General features: G+C 38.2%; 1 protein-coding gene across 1 annotated transcript in view; it reads right to left on the bottom strand.

The window, feature by feature from the left end:
• The window catches only part of IFT140 (intraflagellar transport 140), a 3,212,973-nt gene that overhangs the window by 2,645,240 nt on the left and 544,192 nt on the right, over positions 1 to 23,541 (bottom strand). Inside the window, exon 7 of the mRNA XM_044089294.1 lies at positions 6,380 to 6,471. Coding sequence (XP_043945229.1) covers positions 6,380 to 6,471 — 92 coding nt within the window. The remainder of the gene's footprint in view (positions 1 to 6,379; positions 6,472 to 23,541) is intronic.

Genomic DNA, 23,541 nt, shown 5'->3' with positions numbered 1-23,541 from the left:
TCAGCTCATCTTTATTTGATAGTATGCATCCTAACGGTCTATTGAGCACATCTAGTCATCCTTGCCCTAGAAAAGGGAGAATAGACTAAACTCTGTCTATCCGAAACTGTGTGCGTCAAACTGACTTGTTCAAGTTGCTGAGATCCAAAATTGCTCTCCAGTCTCCTGTTTTCTTTGGCACTAAAAAGAATCCTAAGTAAATACCGGATTCTATTGGGTCTGGTGGTACCTCTTGGATGACTTTTTTCTAGCAGCTTTTGTATTTGTATTACTGCTTCTTTCCTCTGACTGGGTGGAACATCGAGAATTTTTCTTAGAGTTGGAGGTGGAAGGGAAAAGGGTATTATATAATTTCTAGAAATAATCCTCTCTACCCAAGTATCTTTTGTTATGTCTAGCCAGACTCCCTGGTGCTGGGATAATTGATCCCCAATGGCCTCCAAAGAGGGACAATCGGGCCTCCTTTCAAGAGCGCTGGTAGGGTCGGTCAGAGAAAGAACCTATAGACCCATGGTTTGGTGGGCCTCCTCTGCTGCTGGGGCATCGTTGTCCATTAGCATTCCTCTGCCCCTACGGGAACATTCTCCAAATGTGTCCTGAAAAAGACCATGGGATTTACTGAACTGCATCTCCCGGCCACTTCATTGATTCCTTGAAAAGGATCTTTGAGGGGTTGAAAAACATACACCCGCTGCAGAGAAGGTCTTTCCATCCTTCTCACACCTAGAAAATGTGTCCTTCACTTTGGGATCAAAAAAAGAAGTGCTGTCAAAGAAATCATTGACAAACGAGGACTTGAAGGGCTCCGCAAAATCACATAAACACATCCAGGCATGCCTACAAATGGGTATGCATGAACCCACTGCCCTTGAGACATCTTTGGCTGCATGCGAAATAAGCCTTGTGGATGAATTTGAGATGGACTGTAGGGTAGCCAACTGAGAAGTCAAAGAACACATGACTGGGCCTCAACAGAAATGGCTCCTGAAAGACAAGTTGAGAGTTCTTTGCTCAAGTCCCTTTGCAACCTAGTAAAATGTGCCCAATAGTTCAGTGACCTAAGGGCAAAGGTTTGTGATGCACAGACACGCTTCCCAAACCTGTACATCACCCTAGACTCCCTGTAAGGGAGATAAACAGAGGAACTCTATTCAGCAAGTTCCTTCTTGTTGGCCACTGCCATGGCCAGGGAATCCAATGGGCACCCTTTAGCCCAACACTCCTCCCCTGCAGGTGGAGCTAGAATCCTATATGTCCTTTTGGGTATTGGTTCAGCTGCATCGGGCTCCTTCCATGCCCACTGAGAGAACAAGTCGGTGGGAGGAGTAACCTAGGAGGTAGATGATCCATCTCCAAAAGCCTCCAGAAATACTGACTCCTCATATTAAGGGTTGCTGGGGGTCCAGCCACCTCTCTGTTTCAGGTTCTCAAGGATGTCTCCACATGAGAAGTCTTCTGGAAGTGATCATGGGAACCTTTCACCTTCATCGAAGTCCATATCCTCAGTGACTGACTCTTGTGGAAAGTCCAAGTGCATCCTCTTACACTTTCTCTTCCTAGGGACATCCCTCAATGGGGTGTTCCAGGGAGGTGTCAGAAGAAACTGTAAAATCCTGCTGGTTTGGAGGTCTTGGGCTGGTTATCCCTGTGACATTGCATGATGAGACACCAAGTGCAGAGACATCTGGGAACTGGATTGGAAATCCAAGGGGAATGGACCCATCAGTCCTGCTGAAGCATAAAAAAACCTTCTTCACAACCTTGAAGGCAGACCATCACAGAGAGAGAGAAGACCTCAGAGCTGAGAAGGCAGGCTTCCGGACCATCATCTCCTCCTACCCCAAAAGCAATCTCTCAGAGGATGAAGTTCGTGCCGAGCTATCCAGTGCCGAAGCACCAAGCCATAGAGATGGCTCTGAAACCTTAGGAGTCAACTCCAGTGCCTTGGATCTGACAGGAAGGCTTCAGCTCTGAAAACCCTTTAGATCTGAAGATGACAGACCTGGGGGACTCAGAATCAGCTTCGGATCCAATGAAAATGTCATCTTCAGATCCAAGCCTGACAGACCCAGAAGATCCAGATCCCGGGACTTTGAAGCAACCAAAGAAATCAGAGAAGGAATCAGAGCTGGTGGAGTGGTCGATGAATGGTCTTTCTGACCTGAAATGGTAGGAGCTGATAACACACCCATCTGGATCTGCACCAAGGGAAACTTCCTCATCACTCGATCCACATCATCTTTAGTCCAACCACTGGATGGACAAGACGATGCCAGGGAAGCTGACTTTGTATGGCGCCTTTCTAGAAATGGGGAATGTAGCCTAGAAGGTACACGATCAACAGATGGGGAATATCGGGTCCTAGGTAAAATTACTGATTCCTGAATAGTTGGATCCGACAGTTTCTTAGTCAGATCTGAGGATGTAGAATCCAAAAGCCTCTTTTTCTTTGGATCCGAGAGGGAAGAGGTTTGAGACCTCCTTGAATCTGATTTAGTCCTCTTCCTGGAAGGCTTGGAAGGTGGAGCCAAGGAAGTAGAAGGACCACGAGATATCAAACCCTGGGACTTCAGTTTGGGAGATTGAGCCCCTGCAAAAGCTCCTTTGAAGGTAACATACCTTTCAATATTAATTTCTTCTAATCACTAATGCATATGGATTAAATTTGTGGCACATGGAACAGTCTTCTTGAAGGTGCTGCGGACATAAGCAATAAATACAAAAACTGTGGGCACTGAAACAGCTAACTTGTGCCCACTCATCAAACATTTTTTGAAGCTGGAAGGGCCCTTTCTCAACCATTCTTATAACAAAAAAAAAAACAGCTATAAAACTTTTTTTTTTCTTTCTTTAATTTTTATTTTGGGCAAGAAATATGGAAGAAAAACAGAGAGCGAGAGATTACCAACAATGATAATGAAGGGTATACTAATATGTAAAGGAAAAGAGGGCAACAATGGCAGATATACTAAAAGTACAAGAGTAAGGGAATGATAGAAACAATGCAGTATATATGGTTTAAATGGAAAAATCTAACTTATCTGAAGAGTTCTGCGATGAAGCTCAAGAGCTATGGCAACCACATCTTTTGCGAAAAGTAGCAAACGAGATCTGAGATATGTGAGGGGTTGGTGCATTTTGGGTAAAGGAGAAGCTTTAGTAATGGCCAAGTCGGATCGGATCTGAACCCAATAGCTGAGGATAGAATGAACACTGACAACATCAGATCATTTGTTTACCTGAATTCTATTCAGACTATTTATTCTGTTGTTTTTTTTTTTTTTTTCTTTGCCAAAATTGGATGAGGAGAAAAGAAAGCCCTTGGACAATCTGGAAAAGGAGGGCTGAAAAACCTTAGACATTCCCTGGATCAGTTTGCCCCTTTCATCATACTTTTTGATTATCTCTAAGCAGAGGGGCCAAACACTAAATCTCTATCCGAGGGAGAACTGAAAACCTCAATTTTATCATGATCTGGAAAGTTCTGGAGAATGAAGCTATGCAACCTTCCTTAAAAGAGTTCTTGTAGCCATAGCCCTGGAAGATGCATAAAGAGAGTCATACACAGACTGAAAACATTGAGTAGTGACCTCTGTAACAGAAGAAACCAAGTTATTTTAAGATTTTGCCTCATAAGAAGAAAATGCAGAGAAAACATTCCTCATATGTTCACAACTTGTCAGAACAAACATATAAGCCAGACAATTCTAAATTCTAAAAATCAGTTGCATAAGTACACATGTTTTCCCATACCCATCCATGAGTAGGACTGGAATTAACCAAGTGCTTGGTAGGAGTGGGATCAACTAAGGCTACAGCTGCTGAGTCAGGTTTGGGGAACAGTGTATAAAAAATTAACGACATAGGAACTTTATACATCCTATCTGCCTTTTTAGGGACAACTAGCTGACTATCAGGAAAACTGCAGGTAATAACACACTCATTCTCTAAATGAGACAGAACAGAGAGAATGAGTGTAGGTTCTGGAAAATCCTTCTGTGACAACTCATAGTATTTTCTGAGGAACTGAGAAACTTCAGTGTTCTCCCTTTGAAAACACTGGCACATTCTAGCAATACTCTCAGAGAAAGAAAAAAACTCCACAGGGAGAATCAGAAACTGAGCTCTCATCAGAGTCTGAATCAGAAATCTGAGGGAAAAACTGAAGGTGCCCTTGCATCTTCCTTTTCAAATTCAGAATCTTGAATCTCTTCAGGAAAAGAGGAATCTCTCTTTCTTTTATCAGAAACTACTTTACAAGAAGGGTCGATAGCCTGTAGTAAACCCTGAACCAGAGTAAGACCAAGTAAACTACTCCTATCCAAAGAAATTTGAGGAGTAGTAGATACATTCTTGGTTTTCTGATTCTTTCGACAAGAAAAATGGTGACAACAGTGTTACTAATGGCACCAGCTGCTTCCCCAGGGATGGGCACAGCATTCTGACACAAAAGTCAAACCTTCCCTGTTCCATCTCCCAGTAACATCAACAGTGTCTCTCCCTTGCCCACTGATGGAACTCAGCAGCCGCAGAGGATGTGGTTAACCCCCAATTCATAGTGGCTGCAGGTGTTAATCCAGAGGGATGCGGGGTTAAAAGATGAGTGGTTTGCAGTACAATAAATGGCCACAACAGAGTCACCCACCTATGGATTAGGTAAATTGCTAGTCTGCTGTGGTAGCAAAGGCTGTTTGCTTAACGTTTTCTTTTTTTGGTTGGAAGGAGGACCAACCATAGGACCAGCAAACTCCTTCCAAGGTCAAGCCAAAAATGGTGCCTCTTTCTCAGGGAAAACAAGCAAAATTACCAGTCCACAAAAGTTACTTTTTTGACAAAAAAAAAACACACACACACACACACACAGCAAAAAGCACTTTAACAAAATATTCCAGTCCCACAAAGAAAAAAATAAACACAATTTCCACACAGAAAATATGTTTTCAGTTATTTACACTATTTTTAAAATGACAGAAAAAACAAGTGTTCCATTTAAAAGTATGTTATAATCTCAACAGTCCATTAAAACATAACATTCCTAAGTGAAGAGGAAAGTAGTAGAACATCAATAAAATTAAGAATATCGAATTTTTTTCCCAAAGGGAACTTATCTGCTCAACAAAGGAAAGCAAAAGCCAACCATTGATCCTTGAAAGCCTCAGAGGAGAATACTCTTTGGCGACATAAAGCTATGAAGGACTTCATGCCCAAACTTGTCTTTTAGTCAGCTCAGTTTGAGTTGCTTGACAGTTTGGGTGTGTGTTGAAGGTGCCCTGAAGCTTTGGAAGCTGACTGGCTGTTATATCCTTGGCAGGATATAATCCATATAGCTAAGGCTACTATAGCAGTGATCAATATGATCAACATCAATTTTTTCAGACTATGTCTGTTTCTTGCCTGTACCTTACATGCACAGCCCCCGCAGCACCTGGAAAATGAACCACATGTCCTCTGTCATTTGTCATTTAATGGGCAATATGCAGTGGCTAGCAAAGGAACAGATCTACAGCAGGTTGTCTTTCCCTTTTGTTTAAGTGATGTCCGAGTCTGGGAATTCTAGCATTCTGTTCTCAAATTTTGTAGGCTGGCAATAAGAGTGATGTATGCTACTAAAGCTTCTGGTCTTGGATACAGATAGCCTTGTAAAGCCAGATTCCTCTCCCAAATTCTCCACAGATTCAGCCTGCAGGTCAAACCTGACAAAACTGTATTTTCATTTATTAATTTTCCCACAGCTGGCTCCACCCTTCTTAAGATTCTGAGATGAAGCTGCAATTAAATGTTCACAGCTACACTTAATCCTATAAGTAAAAATGTATAGCAAACTAAAAAGAAATGGTGAAGGTTAGCTAGCAAAAAAAATCTAACGCAACAGACGTAGTGGTAACACAGCAATGACAGCAGATATGTGGAAGTCTGAAGCAGTGCTGCGTCAAACAATATGACAGCTGTTTTCCTGAGGTACATGAACGGAAAGCAATCTACCTAGCATGTTAAATTGCCAATGCACTTTCAAAGTGATACTTAATGCACTGCTGCTGTGCCACACTATAAAACCTTTCATGTTACCCTTATTTGGGCTGGTAGAACATTTAGATCTTTCACTCATTTTCAAACAGTTCTGTTGAACCAATGTGCTCTGCTTGCAGACGCGTGTACTTTAACGCAAAAATCCTCCCATGAAAAGGAACAATAAGTAAACTGGTATGCTTTAATATGGAATGAAGAAATTTGGTTATTTGGAAGAAAAAAGCAAAAGAAACGTATCTGCTGAGATAAAGATTTTTCTTTTGAAAAACATGTTCAGAAGATGACGATTCATAACCTAGAGCAATAATTATAGCAGCTGCCCTTACAAAAATTTGAAATATAAATCTCTCACCTAATGACTACCTCTCCAGTTGCTGTAGCAAGTATGCCACTGTCCAGCCAGATGATGTCAGCACAAGTACTTGCTTTTCCACTCAGTTTTACCTGAAAGCAAAAACGTGTTTAGTTCTAGTTCAGGTCTTTAATACCTTTTATTTCTAAATATTTAACACTGAATTTGTTAAAAATGGGGATGTGCTGAAATGGCATGTAAATCTGAAAAATAGATCTCCAAAATATGAAAAAAAATTATCTATAAACACATAAATATACACACACAGACAGATTACCCAAAGTCTAGCAAACTCTTAAGTACCGCAGCAGACCTCATACAGAGCTGGCTTAACCCTTTCTCCTCTATCAGCCTTTTTACATCTGCTCTATGCTTTCTCCCACCCTTCTTAAGATCAATACATCACTATCCTCCAGTGAAAAGACATTTATCGGTGCCAACTTCCTCCCAATTAAATATTTTCAAGTTGCTAAGTGCTCTTAAACCATCATGTTCTGTGATGTTTAGATGTTAGTTCTGATTTAATCTTTTACACACACACACACACATATATATATATATATATGTATAGCTATATATATATATATATATATATATATATATATAATATTATATATATAATATATATATATATATATATATATATATATATATATATATTATATATAATATATATAATTTATATCTATAATACTATCATACTTGAAAACCTACTAAACTGGATGTCATCCTCCCTTCCTCATGAAACTATAAAATTAGGCGACTTTAACATTGACTGGTCTGACTGTTCCAGCAATAATCCATCCACCCATATAAACCTCCATGGGTTTAACCAAATTATTACTGACCCCCACTAGAACTGACAAAACCTCCAAACACCAATCTATCTTAGACTGGATACTGCTATCAGACCCCACTCTAGCTCAACATTCAGGCTGTCTCCCTGACAGTTTGAGTGATCATCAAGCAACCTACTTAATAAGGAATCGATCCCACCACATTTAACAACCTATCCTCAGAGTAATACGTAACAAAAGTCCTTCGGAGCTATAGACTTAATCAATTCACTAACATGTTGCAACTGGACTCCCTTAAAACTATTACCTCTTGATGATGCTGTGCAGTACTTCAACTCAACCTTCTTAAATGTCCTAAACTGTCATGCACCCCCCAGAACCATTAGAATAAGAACTAACTATGCCCCATGGCTAACTAAAGATACCAAAACCATATCGAAGGAAAGGGACAAAGCCTGGACACAATTCCAGAAACAAAAAAACAGCAATATAAGACAAACTTATCTTGAACTACGCAACAAAACTAAAAGACTAGTAAAACATGACAAAACAAACTGCCATACAACCATGCAGGAAAAATACTCCAACAACCCTCAGAAAGTCTTGGCCAACATAAATACTTTACTGCACCTGGGAAAATACACCACTCCTAACCCTTTTCTACCAAATAACCATGAAAATATCCCCACCCAATTCAACAAATATTTTACTGAAACAGTCCAAGCCCTACCCAACACCCAAAATTCTACTAATAGTCCCTTACCTGCAAAGACCCCAAACCACACCAGTATAACAAACTCCCCCAGTTTCTCCCTGGAACCAGTCCCTACCAAAACTATTGCTAAACTTCTCAAGAAGCTGAAACCAACTACTCTGGCGACTGACAATCTACCTGCAGACTTCCTTCAAAAAACTGCTGAAGCTATAGCCTACCCAGTGTCCATTCTCATAAACAGGTCAATATCAGAACATAAAGTACCTAATACCAGGAAAATATCACATATTATACCTCTGCACAAAGGGGGTAAAGTCCCTTGAAATTACTATCGCCCTACTGCTATCCTATCACCTTTATCAAAAATACTAGAAAGGGTAGTTCATTCCAAACTAATGCAGTACCTCCTAAAAAATAACCTGGTATCCACATCCCAGCATGGTCTATTCATATCCTCAATATTCCTAGACGTATCAAAAGCCTTTGATATGGTGAACTATGGTATGCTCTTAGAAAGTCTAGCAACACTTAACATAAGCTCCTCCATCATATCATGGTTCAATAACTACCTAACAGACAGTCAGCAGGCAGTTCTATGGCAAGAGAAACTGGCCCCCCTTTTACCAGTAGGCATAGGTGCTCCCCAAGGGGCCATCCTAGGACCTCTGTTATTCTCACTATTTACTAACCAAATAGCCTCATCCACACCATCTGCCTCAGTTGTGCAATATGCAGACGATACCACCATTATATGTGCCTCCCCCACCCTACATGAACTAAAAGCCATAACCCAAACAAACTTCTCTTTAGCTGAGGAATGGTTCACTAACATAAAACTTATTCTTAATCCCAAAAAAAACAAACTCATTCTCTTTAGCCCTGGTAGATCTCCTCCTATAAATAATGATTTTACCATAACTTCGAGACAGCATACAAATTACCCCAACTAAACACACAAAACTATTAGGTGTTGAAATCGACAATAATCTAAGGTTTTGACATTCATATCGCCCAAACAATTAAGAAAGTCAACAAAAACTTGGTCTCCTCTACAGGAATAGACAGTTCATCACTAGACCTACCAAGGCCACCTTAGCAAGAACCCACCTTTTATCCATTCTCCTTTATGCCTCCCCTATCTTAACTAATCTTCGCCAAAGTGAACTAAACAAACTGTAATCCTGCAACAAGATTGCCAGATTTGCTACTGATTCCTCTCATAGATCCCATCACTGTCTTGCCCTTAAACAACTAAATTGGCTCGAATTACCTCAACTACTCCTACTCAACCAACGCTCAATAGCACACAAACTCTACTACCACTGTGATAAGACCCCAGCACTTCAAAACTTAATTCACCCCTACACCAAGACAAGAACCCTTAGATCAAGTCATCAGAACCACATAAATGTCATCAAACAGAAAAATGATGCAGGTAAATCTCTCTCTGCCTGCTCTGTTGCTAGAACCTGGAACTCACTCCCAAGCCACCTTACCTCTACCACTTCTACTTACCAATTTAAAAAACTTCTCAAAACCCAATACATAACTAATTGGCACTGCACATGTTACTCCCCAGGCTAGACCATATCACTGTGCTGGTGCTAGGAAGCTGCTAGGGATAAATGACTCCTCCATATGCTCTGTTGTCAGAAATCTGCTTAGTATCTAATGCTTGCTACCCAACTTGAGAGAGAGTGAGAGAAAAAAAATTGTTTTTATATAATCACTGTTCACTTATGTTGGAATGTTCTGTTATACTGTACTATATACTGTATGTACTGCATATATGTATATTACTATTATGCATCTTTAGATGCTGCTGTGTTTTCACTATTGAATTGTATTGTTTGCTTGGAGCTTTTCTCCCCAGGCCTCTGCTGAAAATGGACCTGCGTCCAGTCTGACTTTCCCAGTTAACAAATGTAAAATAAAATAAAATCTCTCTCTCTCTCTCTCTCTCTCTATATATATATATATATATATATATATATTTACGGATTCACTTTAGATTATCGAATTGCCAAAAACTTGAAACCCATATGGTCGAAACCATATGATCGAGTTTTTGGAAACTCGAAAATCTAAAGTGAATAAAAAAAAAAATCACACAAAACATTAAAACAATGTTTCTGCAGGGGGGAAGCCACCCTGAACCCCCCCCCCACACACACACCATCTCCTACTTACATATACGAACTCAGAGATCGCACTACAACGAGGACATGGGAAACCTTTCATTCTGTGCTTCTGCATAAAGAGCGGAACGGGAGATTTCCCTTTTCTTCGTTGTAGTACGATCTCAGAGTTCATATATTTAAGTAGGGGGGTGTGGGAGGTGCATGGGGTTTGTCCCCCTGCAGAAACGTTGTTTTAATGTTTTGTGTGGGTTTTTTTTTTTTTATTCACTTTAGATTTTTGAGTTTCTAAAAACTCGATCACATGGTCTCGACCATATGGGTTTCGAGTTTTTGGTAACTCGATAATCTAAAGTGAATCCATATATACATACATATATGTGAGAATAGCTTTGAATATTCTCTGGGACAATGGCATATTAACTCTAATTAAAAAATGAGACTGCATTTTCAAAATGCTTTTTATACAGTCTTGTTAATGTTATGCAGTAAATGCTACAGTTTTTCTATACAGTCTTTTTAATTGTATGGTCTTCCAGCAAAAGACTCCAAATGTACCTGAATATTTTCTGGGAGAATGGCATAGGAATTTGGGTTTAACAAATGAAACTAAATTTTCAAAATGTTTGTACAACAGCAACCAGTTTAGACTTTTTGCTTCACATACTATGGGTTAGATTCTTATACAACCCCCCCCCCATTAATATTCAAAAACTTGCACGCTGATTGGTCAGTGTGCACGTTGTAAATCAGAGTTATAGTAATGGAAAAAGGTCCGGTCGCCCGGACTTTTTCCATTACTATAACTCTTTTTTCTCACTGTTTCACTATGTTAAACTCCTTTAACATAGCGAGACAGTTTGTAAAAAGCAACGGAGATCTTGCTTTCTCCGTTGCTTTTTTCAAAACTGTCTCGCTATGTTAAATGGGTTTAACATACAGAGACATCTTTAATAAAAGCAACAGAGAATCTCCATTGCTTTTTTTAAAGCTGTCTCGTTATGTTAAACCCATTTAACATAGCAAAACAGTTTGTAAAAAGCAACGGTGATCTTGCTTTCGTTGCTTTTTTCAAAATTCTCTTGCGATGTTAAATGGGTTTAACATACCGAGACAGCTTTAAAAAAAAGCAAAGGAGATTCTCTGTTGCTTTTTTAAAAGCTGTCTTGCTATGTTAAACCCATTTAACATAGCGAAAACAGTTTGTAAAAAGCAACGGAGATCTTGCTTTCTCCATTGCTTCTGCCCACAGTTCTGATGTACTACGCAGGCATACGCATGCGCAGTACACATCAGAACTGCCGCAGAATACCAGACAGCTGCGGAAGGGCAGCAAGGAGGCATTATACAATGCCATTATTTAAGAAAAGCAATTATTTTATTTCTTAAATAATGTCATTGTATAATAGCAATAACCCACTTCTGGGTGTGGGTAATGCTGGATTCACCCACGGTTGGCTTTGTTTGGCCACTTGGGCTTCACCCTCATGACCAAACCATGCCAACCATGGGTAAATCCAGCATTACACACACCCAGGCGTGGGTTATTGCTATATTACACCAACTTCCTAGTGGCTTGTAAAAATTTTTTCTTTTATCTTTTTATGCAACAGCAAATAGTTGAGTCTCGGCTTTTCTCACATTGCATCAGTTATTTTAAATATACCAACAGCTTATCTATATATCGCTTAATGATAAGTTACAGTAATAATCAAAATTTTTTTCATCTAATGCAGGGATGTTAGGACTATTCTGATGGCACAAAGTTCCAGAGTGGGATAAACCACAGCATGCACTCACCAGCAACCCCCCCCCACCACCAAAATCAGAAAATGTTCATAACACAGATCAAAATTCTATGCTTTTTTTAATTCATTAATTCGTGAAAGAGGTGTGGAATGAAGCATAACTACGTTAATTTTAAAGTAACCTGTGACTCAGTCTTTAACTATCCTGCGACTAATTTTACCATTTAAGTCTCATGGCGATTTAGATTAACATCCAGAACCCAAGGCATTATCATTTGCTATAATTGTGGACATAATACGTTAAAACTGAAACACCCAACTTCAAACCCCTTATTAAAAATAATACTAAAAATATAAATATTACACAGCATATAATGAAAACCACATGCCCCCCCCCACTCATTACCTCAGCTGATACTTTAACCTCTACAAATTATAAACTCTATATTTGCTAAATTCAAGCATTGATTAACCCCAGAGATGGTCCAACCCACTCTGACTCTATCCATAATACCAAACTAGTACACACCCCCTATACACCCAACTAAAATGGAGATACCTTCACATAATTGACACAAACACTAAACTGAGGATATGTGAGGTAGAAAAGATTAGGAAGATAATTATATTTAAAGTTAATCAACGAAAAAGCTCCCACACACCTCCATGATCAGTGGAACTGCAAGTCTTGTATTCAATTTAAATATCAAACTCATGGCTTGTGGCCACCCCCCCACAACTTGGGCAAACAGATTTTATTTTCTTATACAAAACCCCCCACACTATTCTAGCCCAAAACATGGAAACAAACAAAAAATGTTTACAACGGATTTAATTATGGTCAGCCAAGATCCCTCTTATAAGAGCAGTGTTCCTGTTCCCCAGTAACTAGCGCAAAGGTGGAAAACCTCTTTGAATTCACAGACAACTACAAAATACAAGCCATTAACCAGCATCTAAAAATCTCAACAATTTTAAATATACCTAGGTAGTCTCCACTGGCAATAGTAAATATTTAACACTTGTAACACAAAACGGACAATATTTTTAAACTTGACATCTGGGAAAACATAAAATACCGGCTTTACACTAACTCCCCACATGTAATACTATTAGGATGAGCTGTAACTTTAAAGATATACTTGTATATAATTCCTCTTAATAAATTACTAAATACACTTCACATAAGTCCCACATGGCCACACTAACCATTGCTCCCTATACACACAGAGAACTTTTCCACTAACATCTGAATGTCAATATCGGTTAAATTTAATAAGAAGATAGACTCCGCACAAACTCTCCACATCAACAACATTTAGGACAATTTATACTTTCCATGCAACACTTAATTAGTACGTTCCGCTAAAATTTCCACAAGGCCAGACTATGGCTCCCTTTATACACCCCCATCCGTCTCCCTTCAGACCAGAAATAAATCTCAACATTTAATTCCCCCAATCCATTAAAAATTACTTGATTCATACTGAACACATTACAACCATCAGGGAAGATTTGAAGAAGCAAGCGCGAAAGCATTAGGAAAATAAATGTATGTTTTTTACTATTAATTAATGATTTCCACTGGAACAGGCTAACATACACGAGCCCACTTGAGCTCAGATCCATGTGAAAGATTGTTAATAAGTGTTTCCTATGACTCAAAACTTGTTCGTTGGGAAATGATGAAGATGATGAATCTGGGTTAATACAAATGTGTTTATATTATATAAAATAAATAAAAATTAAATAAAGAAATTGGTGAATTAATACTGTATGTTCGCCAACGGCAAAGAAATGATGTAGATGGTGATGTCACATTTAGGGTGGAGTCTATAAGTATTGTAAAGACAACCACAGGAGTGTACAATGACTCATACTGAGACATCCCAGGGGGAGTTCCAAACCCCACAATATACCCATGTTTTTACAAATAAAAGAGAAAAAAACTGTAACACTCTCTGAACAACGCTCATCTGCCTGAATTAAGTAAATAAAGACAATGAATCTGAAGCTACAATCGCGTCCAAAGCGCTTTTTTTAATTATGGCATAATAATAATATAAGAATACAGAATTACTGGACTAAAAAATAATTGGAGAAGAGAACTAAGCCCACTGGCTAGATTGTATAATATTTCTTTCCACAGCGGAACTTGGATACAGCTAGCTATCCCCCTGAGACATTAAGGTAAAGCACAACAAAGACTATTAGGTTTTGCGAGGCTATTGATCTCCTGACACATGGAGGAGTTTCAGCCTTGGTTCAAGATAGCTGGCAAAATCTAAGGAGCGTTTTATTGCTAGTAACTCTTTGGCTATATATATATATATATATATATATATATATATATATATATATATATATATATATGGATCTACTACTTTTGATCGACAGCACATTTGATCGAAACTCATTTGATCGATAGCATATTTGATTGAAAACCAGTATTCATGGCAATTAACATGGATTTGTCCCCCTCCCCAAAGTCGTATGACCCTGGAGTTGATATATAAAGGTGGGGGGGTGTGGGGGCATAGTCCCCCACATTGAGGGGTGTGGGGGCAGAGCCCCCCACCTAATTTCCTTTAAAAGAAGAAAATAAAAGAAAATGTGTATATTTTAAATGAAAACAGGTGGAGGGCTGTGCCCCCTACACCCCCCTACCTTTATACATACGGCTATACATAAAGTCAAATCACATCTGAATGATATAGTCTTACAAAGGCAAATTGATATGGATTTATTTAACTTTTTAGATGTTATCAAGCCTACTATTCCAAGTATCAACGGGTTACCAAAGATACACAAAGATTTTCTCAATCCACTGTTACGTCCCATTGTCTCAGGTCAAGGAGGGGTCACAGAAAATATGTCTTTATATGTGGAGAAAGAATTGAGAGAAGTTTTGAATTCTTATGACACAGTTTTAAGGGATACGGATGATTTTCTACGTAAATTGAATATAGTGATGGAAGGTGAGATCGATCCATGTAATCTCGTATTGACTACTTTAGACGTTAACAGTCTTTTTACCACCATTCCGAATGAAGTAGGAATACATTCGATAAGATTATTATTATCTACAAGCAAGAGTGCGTTAGAGATTCAAACTATCTGTGACTTACTTGAACTGATCTTGAAGAACAACTACTTTGTGTATGGTGAGAAAAGTTTCTTACAGAAATGGGGGGGTAGCCATGGGCACCCTCTGTGCTAATAGCTATTCGAATCTCGTTTTAGTTGAGTGGGAACTACAGTTTGTCTTACATACCAACAATCCATGGTTTCATAATATCTTATATTACGGATGTTTTGTTGATGATATTCTGTGCAGGAAGTGTTGAGCAATTTCAACTATTTCATAGGTATTTGAATTCAACTACTTAATTCCTGACCTTTACTTCTAATTATTCAAGACGAGTAGTGAGTTTTCTAACTGTTAATGTCATACTCAAAGAAACAGGAGATTTGGAAATTGAATTACATAGAAAAAGTACATGGAGGAATCACTATTTATTAAAAAGCAGTATGCATCACAGGCATATTACAAGAAACATCATGAGGAATGAGACAAATAGGATCTATAAACGTTGCAATCAAGAGACCACACATAACAGGGAAATAGAATTTTTGCAAAGAAATCTGAGAGAAAAAGGCTATAAAGAACAAGATATTGAACTATCGATTAGAGATAGACAAGAAAGGAAAATGCATGAAAACACACTGACTAGATTCATTCTAACGTACAGTACTGATAACTACCAAGTCCAACAAGTAATTAAACAATTCTGGCCTATTTTAACACAAGACCCACAGTTAAAAGATATTGTGGGTGACAGACCACAGTTTGGTTATAAAAATAAGAAGAACATAAAAAGACTGTTATGTACAGCGACTCAGAAGAAGAATCTGATACAGGGCCGGAAGGCTACTTTTATGTGTGGTAATTGCAATATTTGCCCCTTGATAGACAGCAGCAACGAGTTTGAACATCCAAGAACACATAGAAAATACACCTTTGGAGTTAAAGCAACTTGTACCACGAGTAATGTCATCTACTTGGCTACATGTAGACTATGTCAATCTTTTTACGTAGGTAAAACCAGATAGAAAGACATCAAAGAGATATTATTAAGAAAGATATACACAATGCATTGGCACTCCATATCAACATGAACAAAGGTCACTCTCTTTTTTATTTAAAGTTATTGAGACTGTACATGTTGGTTTGAGAAAAGGAGACATTGAAAATGTAACTGAAATAAGAGAAACCAAATGGATAATTAATTTAAGAGCTGATCAATATCCGGGATTGAATAGTGTTATTCCTTTGAAACCAGTCATGAAAAGGCGTAGATCAACCATGAAATAAGAGTAGTATTATAAAGATGTTCAGTCTTATAAAGAGACGACTTGTACAGTTGTTCTTATGTCTATAATCCAGGATCAAAAAATTTATGACCACGAAGGAGACCTATTATTGATTGATTATACTTTGTTTTCATTGTAAGATCCTTTAGAGTTAACTTGTGTCCTGAAACAGACTGTTACTTCTACTGTTGTTTCTGATTTTATTCCATCATGAAAGTGGAAATTTCTGCAGTTAGAAGGCAGTTTATTTCTCTTACATTTGTTTGGTCAGTCAGCAATGTAGGCGATTCATATGCAATGTAAATCAAGCACGAATGACATCTGATCCTTATAAAAAGTTTACTCATGCTACATGTGGAGCTATCAAATAACAAATTGAAGGTTTTTACATCAGTATTCTGGATGTATTTAACATCCTGTGGATATATCATGATCCGGTAAAAATATATGTGAATCAATATGGGAACCTCAAATGCTTGTGGTCTGGTACAGATCAATTTCTGAAGCTATTTATGACTCCCAAGTATAAGAAGGCTGAAAGATCAGCTTGCATTGTTTATATTACGCCATTCGGCCTGGCTATATCAAAGCAAGCACAATTGGTAATTCTCATGTCCTTAGAGAATCCGACTGGTTATTCTTGTCCTATAGTTTACTTAGTGTACATAAGGATAAATGTGATTGGAAAGTTCATCTAACCACGCCTCTATAATGTTATAGAAGCAATGCATACCAATAACTGAATTGGTTATGATTGGTGATTGTTGTTTTCTGAGAGCGTGGATTGGCCATCCATTAGTCAGTCTAGAAGAAAATTGAAAACATTGTTTTAAAAAATTTAAAAAAGAAAAAAGGTTAACATCTGAGTTAAATGAATTAAGTTATAATACCATTCTGTTTAAAAGACATCTTCAAATGCCGTTTAGGCAGAAATAATAAAAGTCTCAAGTGACTGGTATTTTGCAGTTCACGAGAAGCGGTCTGCTAATATTGTTTATATTATTTTTCTTTATAGATGAAATGAAGGCAAATGTTACTTTGTTTTGGTTTCTGCAGATGCTGACACACTTAGATGGATATTTGATAGGCAAGGTAGCGTGAATATGTAAACGCAATGATCCGAGTTGGCAATTGCCGTTTTCTTTAAATAGCTGTTATTGGCCATCTCCAACAGCCAATTTGCATACACAATAAGACGCTGACTCCGTAGAAATGGAGGGAGGTGTGTTAATAAGAAAGGTTTATCATTGGCTCAAGTGCAGCGGAATGAAAGGAGAAACTTAGGAAATGACAGCTCCGTATTACATTAATTCTATATTTATTGTTTATGATAGTCTCTTTTAAGCTACTACGAAGAAAAACTACGATAGCTTCTTTATTGCCAATGCGATCATATTCATGCGAAAGTTAAATAAACAAAAATCCAGAGAATACAAGAGTGGAAGGTACTTACTTGGCCATTGCCGCTTTTTGATAGCTGCCACTGGCTATCTCCATCAACTAATTTGCATACATCATAAATTTTGTCCTCGTATGTATGGAAGGAGGTGTGTCAATAAGAAATGGTTGTTATTGGCTCAATTGAAGTAGAAGGGATGGAAAAACTTTAGAAATCATTGGTTGACAATACACCGATTCCAATTTTATTGGATGAGCAATTACAGTTTCTTTTTATATAAGTGAATGATTGTCCCACATCTTACTACGATCTGAGCAAGATTAATTTGAAAGCGCTTATTGTGTGATAAAGGGACTTTATATACTTGCATTTTATTATTTTTTGTTACATTAAATACATTTTTAACCAAGGTTTTCGTTCTTGGTTTCATTTGGAGAACAACTGGAATTGAAAGAATAATGCTAGCCTTGGTGAACCAGCTGTCGTTGTTTTGAAGTTAATTTTTACTAGACAGTTCACCACAGCAGAAGGGAAAATCTCTTTTTTTGTATTCTCAAAATACTCCTTCAGGTCCTCCAATACCCAGGTCACTGGGTGATTCAAACTCACTTGTGAATTCATCTTGCCATTTTGGTCTTTTTTTTTTTTAATGGCATTGCTTCTATTTAGACCCTTTTCAATGTGATACGTCAACATCATATTAAAGCATTTTTTTTCTTTTTTCCACGTATATTCATAAAGTTTCCTAAGCCATTTCCACTACCCCGACATCCATATTCCCCTCAATGGTCAGATAAATTTCTACTACACAAAACTACTAATTTACCTTTATGTAATTAGTGTCAGACCTGGACAAGGAATCCAGATGTTATCTTGTCAGTGCTCTGTACAATGGACAGGTGACTTAAGCTTACTTTGAACCCACTCCCCCACAGTCTACACATTCAAGCTTCCTGGTGGCCTTCAACATTGACTTTTTTCATTATCCTGTGCGATTAAACTTATTTTAAAATGTTTTGCAACCTCCACAATGTTTCCTCTTTTGTACATAACAAGATCAACCCCATCACCATATAAGCTCTGCCTAAATCCCTCCAACCAAAAATCATAACCTTGTCTCTCTCAGAACATGACCCTTGCTGCCTGCTGTTAGCCCCACCTAGCAAGTTTTGTCAGATCTCACTATAACTGATCCCTCAATAAGTGACTAGTGTACCTTCTTTGTTTTCATCTATAGATAGAATGATTTTAATGTACAACTCTAGCATAATATCAAGCAGAAGTATGAGCAACAAGAATGTTTCCAGTACTGAATCATGTGGCACACTAGCAGACGTCTTTTCTACAAACAGTTACAAGTACCACACTTTATCTCTGGTCAGTCAGCTGTCCATTAATCCTAGTATCTTGTGTCCTATACCCTTAATTTCCTAAACAATGTTCCTTCCTCCCTCCCACCTACCTCCATGGAAACATCCAAATACTAACAGGCTGATGCCTTTGCCCAGAGATGCCCAGTTCCCACATTTGCAGAATGAATTGACCAGTTGGACATATATAGTGGAGCAGACTGGATCTGGGACTACAGTCCTTGTTGTTAAGGGAGAAAAGAAAACAAACATTAAATACAATATAATGTCCCAGACAGGACATAATGCAGTGAAGAACAGTGATACACAGTACAATTATAAAAATCCATATAAAGCTGAAGGGATGCTGAGGCCATGACACACTGGGGAAATGCAGAGCATATTCACAAATAAGATAAGTGGTAAACTATGGAACAAGTTCAAAGCAGTACACGAAGTGTTATTACAATAATATACAGCACTAGGTTTAATTAATGTAAATAAAGGAAACAATATCACTTACACAGCAACATAGAGGATGCTAAAAATGATCACTAACCAGTTTGGTTTTAAAACTGAGGAAATGGTAAACACCAATGGTCGGTGTGGGGAAGGGGCACTGTGGAGATGCAGAGGAAGTTGGCTGATTAAGACAGATGTTCATCTTGGTCAGTATGTTTGGGAGTGGAGCAGTGTGTTAGAATGGTGCAGTTTTGACTAAAAATGAAGCAGCAAGGGTGTAAGTCGTTGTAGATTGGTATGATACAGTTTGATATACTGAAGATAAGCTGTACAGGTGAAGCAAGGTACGATGGCAAAAGGTTCGGGGAGCGAGTCCAGAGAGAGTGGGTACAGCCAGTAGGGGATGGCTGATGTAGGAAGTAGAGTTGAGGTATGGAACAATATATATCCAGAATGAACAAAATTGTAAGATTATAATCAAGTGTCATGAAGCAATGGAATAAAAAGCAGGTAAACAAAAACAAATTAAAGCTAGACAAAAGAAAAAGGGGAAAGTACGGTGATGCAAGTATATCGACCATAACAGCAGATGCTAGACTGGATCACTGATCCAGTAGCCTAAGCTATCTGATACATCCTGACAAAAACTGGACCAGCCAACAGCTTCCAAAGCTTTAGGGCACATATCATGTACCCTAGCCACAGTACAAGAGCAGAGCAGTATAAAATCAGCGGCTGGGATGTCAAAACTTTAGAGCTTTCTTGCCTCAGAAGAGAGAGAAGCTAGAGTTCTGACGGATAGAAACAGTAATAAAAATCCCAGACCCTGGCATAAAAATATCAAAAAAGGGGACTGGGGCAGGGAGGCTTCTGCAGTACTGATCCATTTGAACATCTAGTGTTATTGTAAGGTTACTTACGCAAATGTACCATGTTCATCATTAGACCACTGTTAGCAGTAGACTAAGCTATTTAGGATGAATACCAGAGCTTAGAAAAAAGGCAGAAGGAAGAAGGATTTGAGTGTAAGAACACCTGCAGAATAGTCCTAGCAAACGCTGCTCTTGACCAAGAGAAGGAATCTGGTTTCTAATGCTTGGTAAGGGTATTTACAGATGACCAAGTTGTTGCCTCTAGTACATACCTAGAGGCCACCACTTTCCATAGGTGGGGTCCTGGTTGAGTGGGCCCTGACTGACTGGAAGTATCTTGTTCTGATGAGAATAACAAAAAGAAATAACATAAGACAGCTGTTTAGAAACTGTCTCTTTTGATGACGACTGGTCCTATTCTTTTATCTTCAACGGAAATACTTACTTTTTATTCTGTCAATATAGTATCCAAGTTGCCTGTGAATATTCAGAGTATGTAAAATTCTTTCTCCCTCATTTTTTTTTTTTTTGTTGTTGTGGGGAGAAAACAGGAAGATAAACTGGCTGGCTCAATGTAAACTTTGAAACAACCTTGGGTATAAACGAAGGATTTGTTCTCAGAGTTACCCTATCTCTGTGAAAGATGACACAGGGATAAGTTACCATAACATCAAACATACAAGCAACCAAAATTAATAAATGATGGTTTAATAATGGCAGTACAAAATGAAGAAAAAAAAAAAAAATCCAACAAGGCTGCAAAATCTGGCAAACTTTAATAGCAAATAGAAATATGTAAGCACTTTCATAGCAAACTGGCACTTCCTCAGACCATACAAATATTCAGTAATCACACTTAAATATAACAACTTCTAATTTCTTTTTTTCATAACTTACTATAACATCTTACAACTCGGACACTTAACTTGCAAAAGTCAGAGCAATAAGTAATACAGCTTTCCAAATAAATTTAAAATACCCTCCTGAGCAGTTTCAAAAGGAAACAGTATAAGATGTTCTAGTACAAAAATAAGATCCCAAGAAGGATCCACCTGCCTTCTAGGTGGACAGATATGTAAAATGCCTTTCAGACACTGTTCATCTGGTCTCTCTCAATTGGTAATCGCAACAGGGAACTCAAAGTGTGGTTGTTTACTGGCTAGAAGGCAAAGGAGTCAGTTTGCAAGCTTTTTTTTTTCTTCTCCGGATTAAATCAAGCAAGTTTGTAAGGAGCTGCCCACCGAGCAAAGGTGGTTAGCAGTGCCATGTATTATAGCAAATGCCTACACAGTAAACTTTCCCTGTAAGTTAAGATTAGGTCTGAAACTTGTTAAAACGGATGGCATTGTTTGGAATTAAGCTTGGGGCAGCTAGACTGCACATAAAATAGCATTACTATATCCTAGCAATATATAACATCTTGCCCTTAATCCCTGAAACTAGTTTGCATATTGAATAGACCCACCACATCCAGGAACTATATAACATCTTTCCCTCAACTCCAGAAACTACCCTAGGAGACCCCTATTAAAACTTAATTCTTACTCTTAAACAGCCCACCCTATTACAGGACCGAACAACAAGGATATACAATTTACAAATGTCTCTGGGGCCAGTTTGGTAGATTTGAGCATCTGAAGGCAATGTAGCCTCATGTTCTCAGACTAGTTAATCATTAAAGAAAATAACACTGCATGCAAGAGATGTAAATACATAACTTCCTTGGAGACAAAAATCTCTCACAGAAATGAGACTGTCAGGAATATCCCCAATACCTCCTCACACACACTGCTCACCATAGACACAGAGATTGTTTTATGCTGAGATGCTTAAAATAAACCTCTCAATATCTCAAAGACCTCCAAAGCCACCTAAAAGTAACACAGCTTTTCAACAATCACTAAAACCCACACCAAAAGCATCATCAAATATCATGCATAAGCTTATACTCAATGGTCCCTCCTCGCAAAGCCCATAAGGCAAACATATACTTTACCTAATATTCTTGTCACTGTGGTCTTCACTATGCGACACTCAGATGCCCCATTCACCAAGTTAGACAAGGAGAACATAATGGTTAGTAATGTATCTCGAGCCTTAATCTGCAGTATCATGCAAGCACTCAAGTCACTGCACCCCAGATAACAATAGGATTCTAACATAGTCCATGTGGGTGTAAATGACCTGAGACGTACCTCACCGGACTATATTAAAACTGACATAATTGATCTCTTAAAATATATGCCAGAGCTACATACCAACTTTGCAATGGGCTATGCCTGAAGAAGCTTTGTTTAAGGTGAATGTTTTTACTAGCAGTTTTAAAAGTTGTACAAGTCTAATAAACCACTTCATTATCAGCTGCTCATGGCTCCAGTGACTTCTATTTTACTTCTTTGTTTTTATTTTTGTAGTCACTGGATTTACTTGTGCACTGGCTGTATTTTTCTGCCTTTGTTATTCACGTTTTTACAGCCAGTCATAGACATGAGTCAGCATGGGCTATTCCCTCTACCAGTATGGCACCAAGTCATAGCCACTTCACTCTGAATGAGTTTATGGATTCTCAATCTTATTGATGGAGAAGAATTAAGCTGGTATCATCCTACTACCAATGAATATGTATAAGAGGACACTTTTGAATTATTTAAAGGTAAGTTAAGACAATTTGAAGAGAATGTGTGCCACTTCCAATGTTTGTATTGGCAGAGACTTAGTTTTTCAACATGTCTGAAATGTAAAGCTGTCCCTTGTGGTCTTAGGATACTAAAAAACCTACACACCATATTAAATATCCTGATCTTTTGAGGTGGCGGCAGCTTATTAATCTCAGTTGCTCATTCCAGTATATGGAGCTTATAAATACTTTTTTTCTACTAATTGAGCAAAATTTGCGCATGGATCTTGAGCTAAAATATGCTGAACTGATCTCTCTGGTTGAACTATATGTGCACTCTAATTTATTACATGAAATGCAGGAGCATTTACAGGCACATGAGAAACAGCTTATAGAAACAAAAAAAGGAAGCTGCTACGGGATCTAAATGATTTTAAAATGGATAATGTATCTGTGTGGCCTTGGAAATAAAATAGAGCTCCTAAAAAGAATATTGTGATTAAAAACATGGAAATCCCGATAACTTATCTTATCTGGTCATTTTAAATCAGAAACCCCACCTTTTCTAATGCTGCACCATTCAGTGAAGCAGTATTAACTTTCTCAACCAATCGTGTTGAGTATAGCTGCCTTCGCCCTCCCAATGAAGTTTTAACAGGAGCCCAGCAAAATGATGTCATCATCAATGGCC

This window comes from Protopterus annectens, chromosome 12.part0 (assembly GCF_019279795.1).
Source record: "Protopterus annectens isolate FY-2018-M chromosome 12.part0, PAN1.0, whole genome shotgun sequence".
Taxonomy (NCBI): domain Eukaryota; kingdom Metazoa; phylum Chordata; order Ceratodontiformes; family Protopteridae; genus Protopterus; species Protopterus annectens.
The sequence above is the reverse complement of the archived record's forward strand: the minus strand, read 5'-3'. Positions and strand labels throughout refer to the sequence as shown.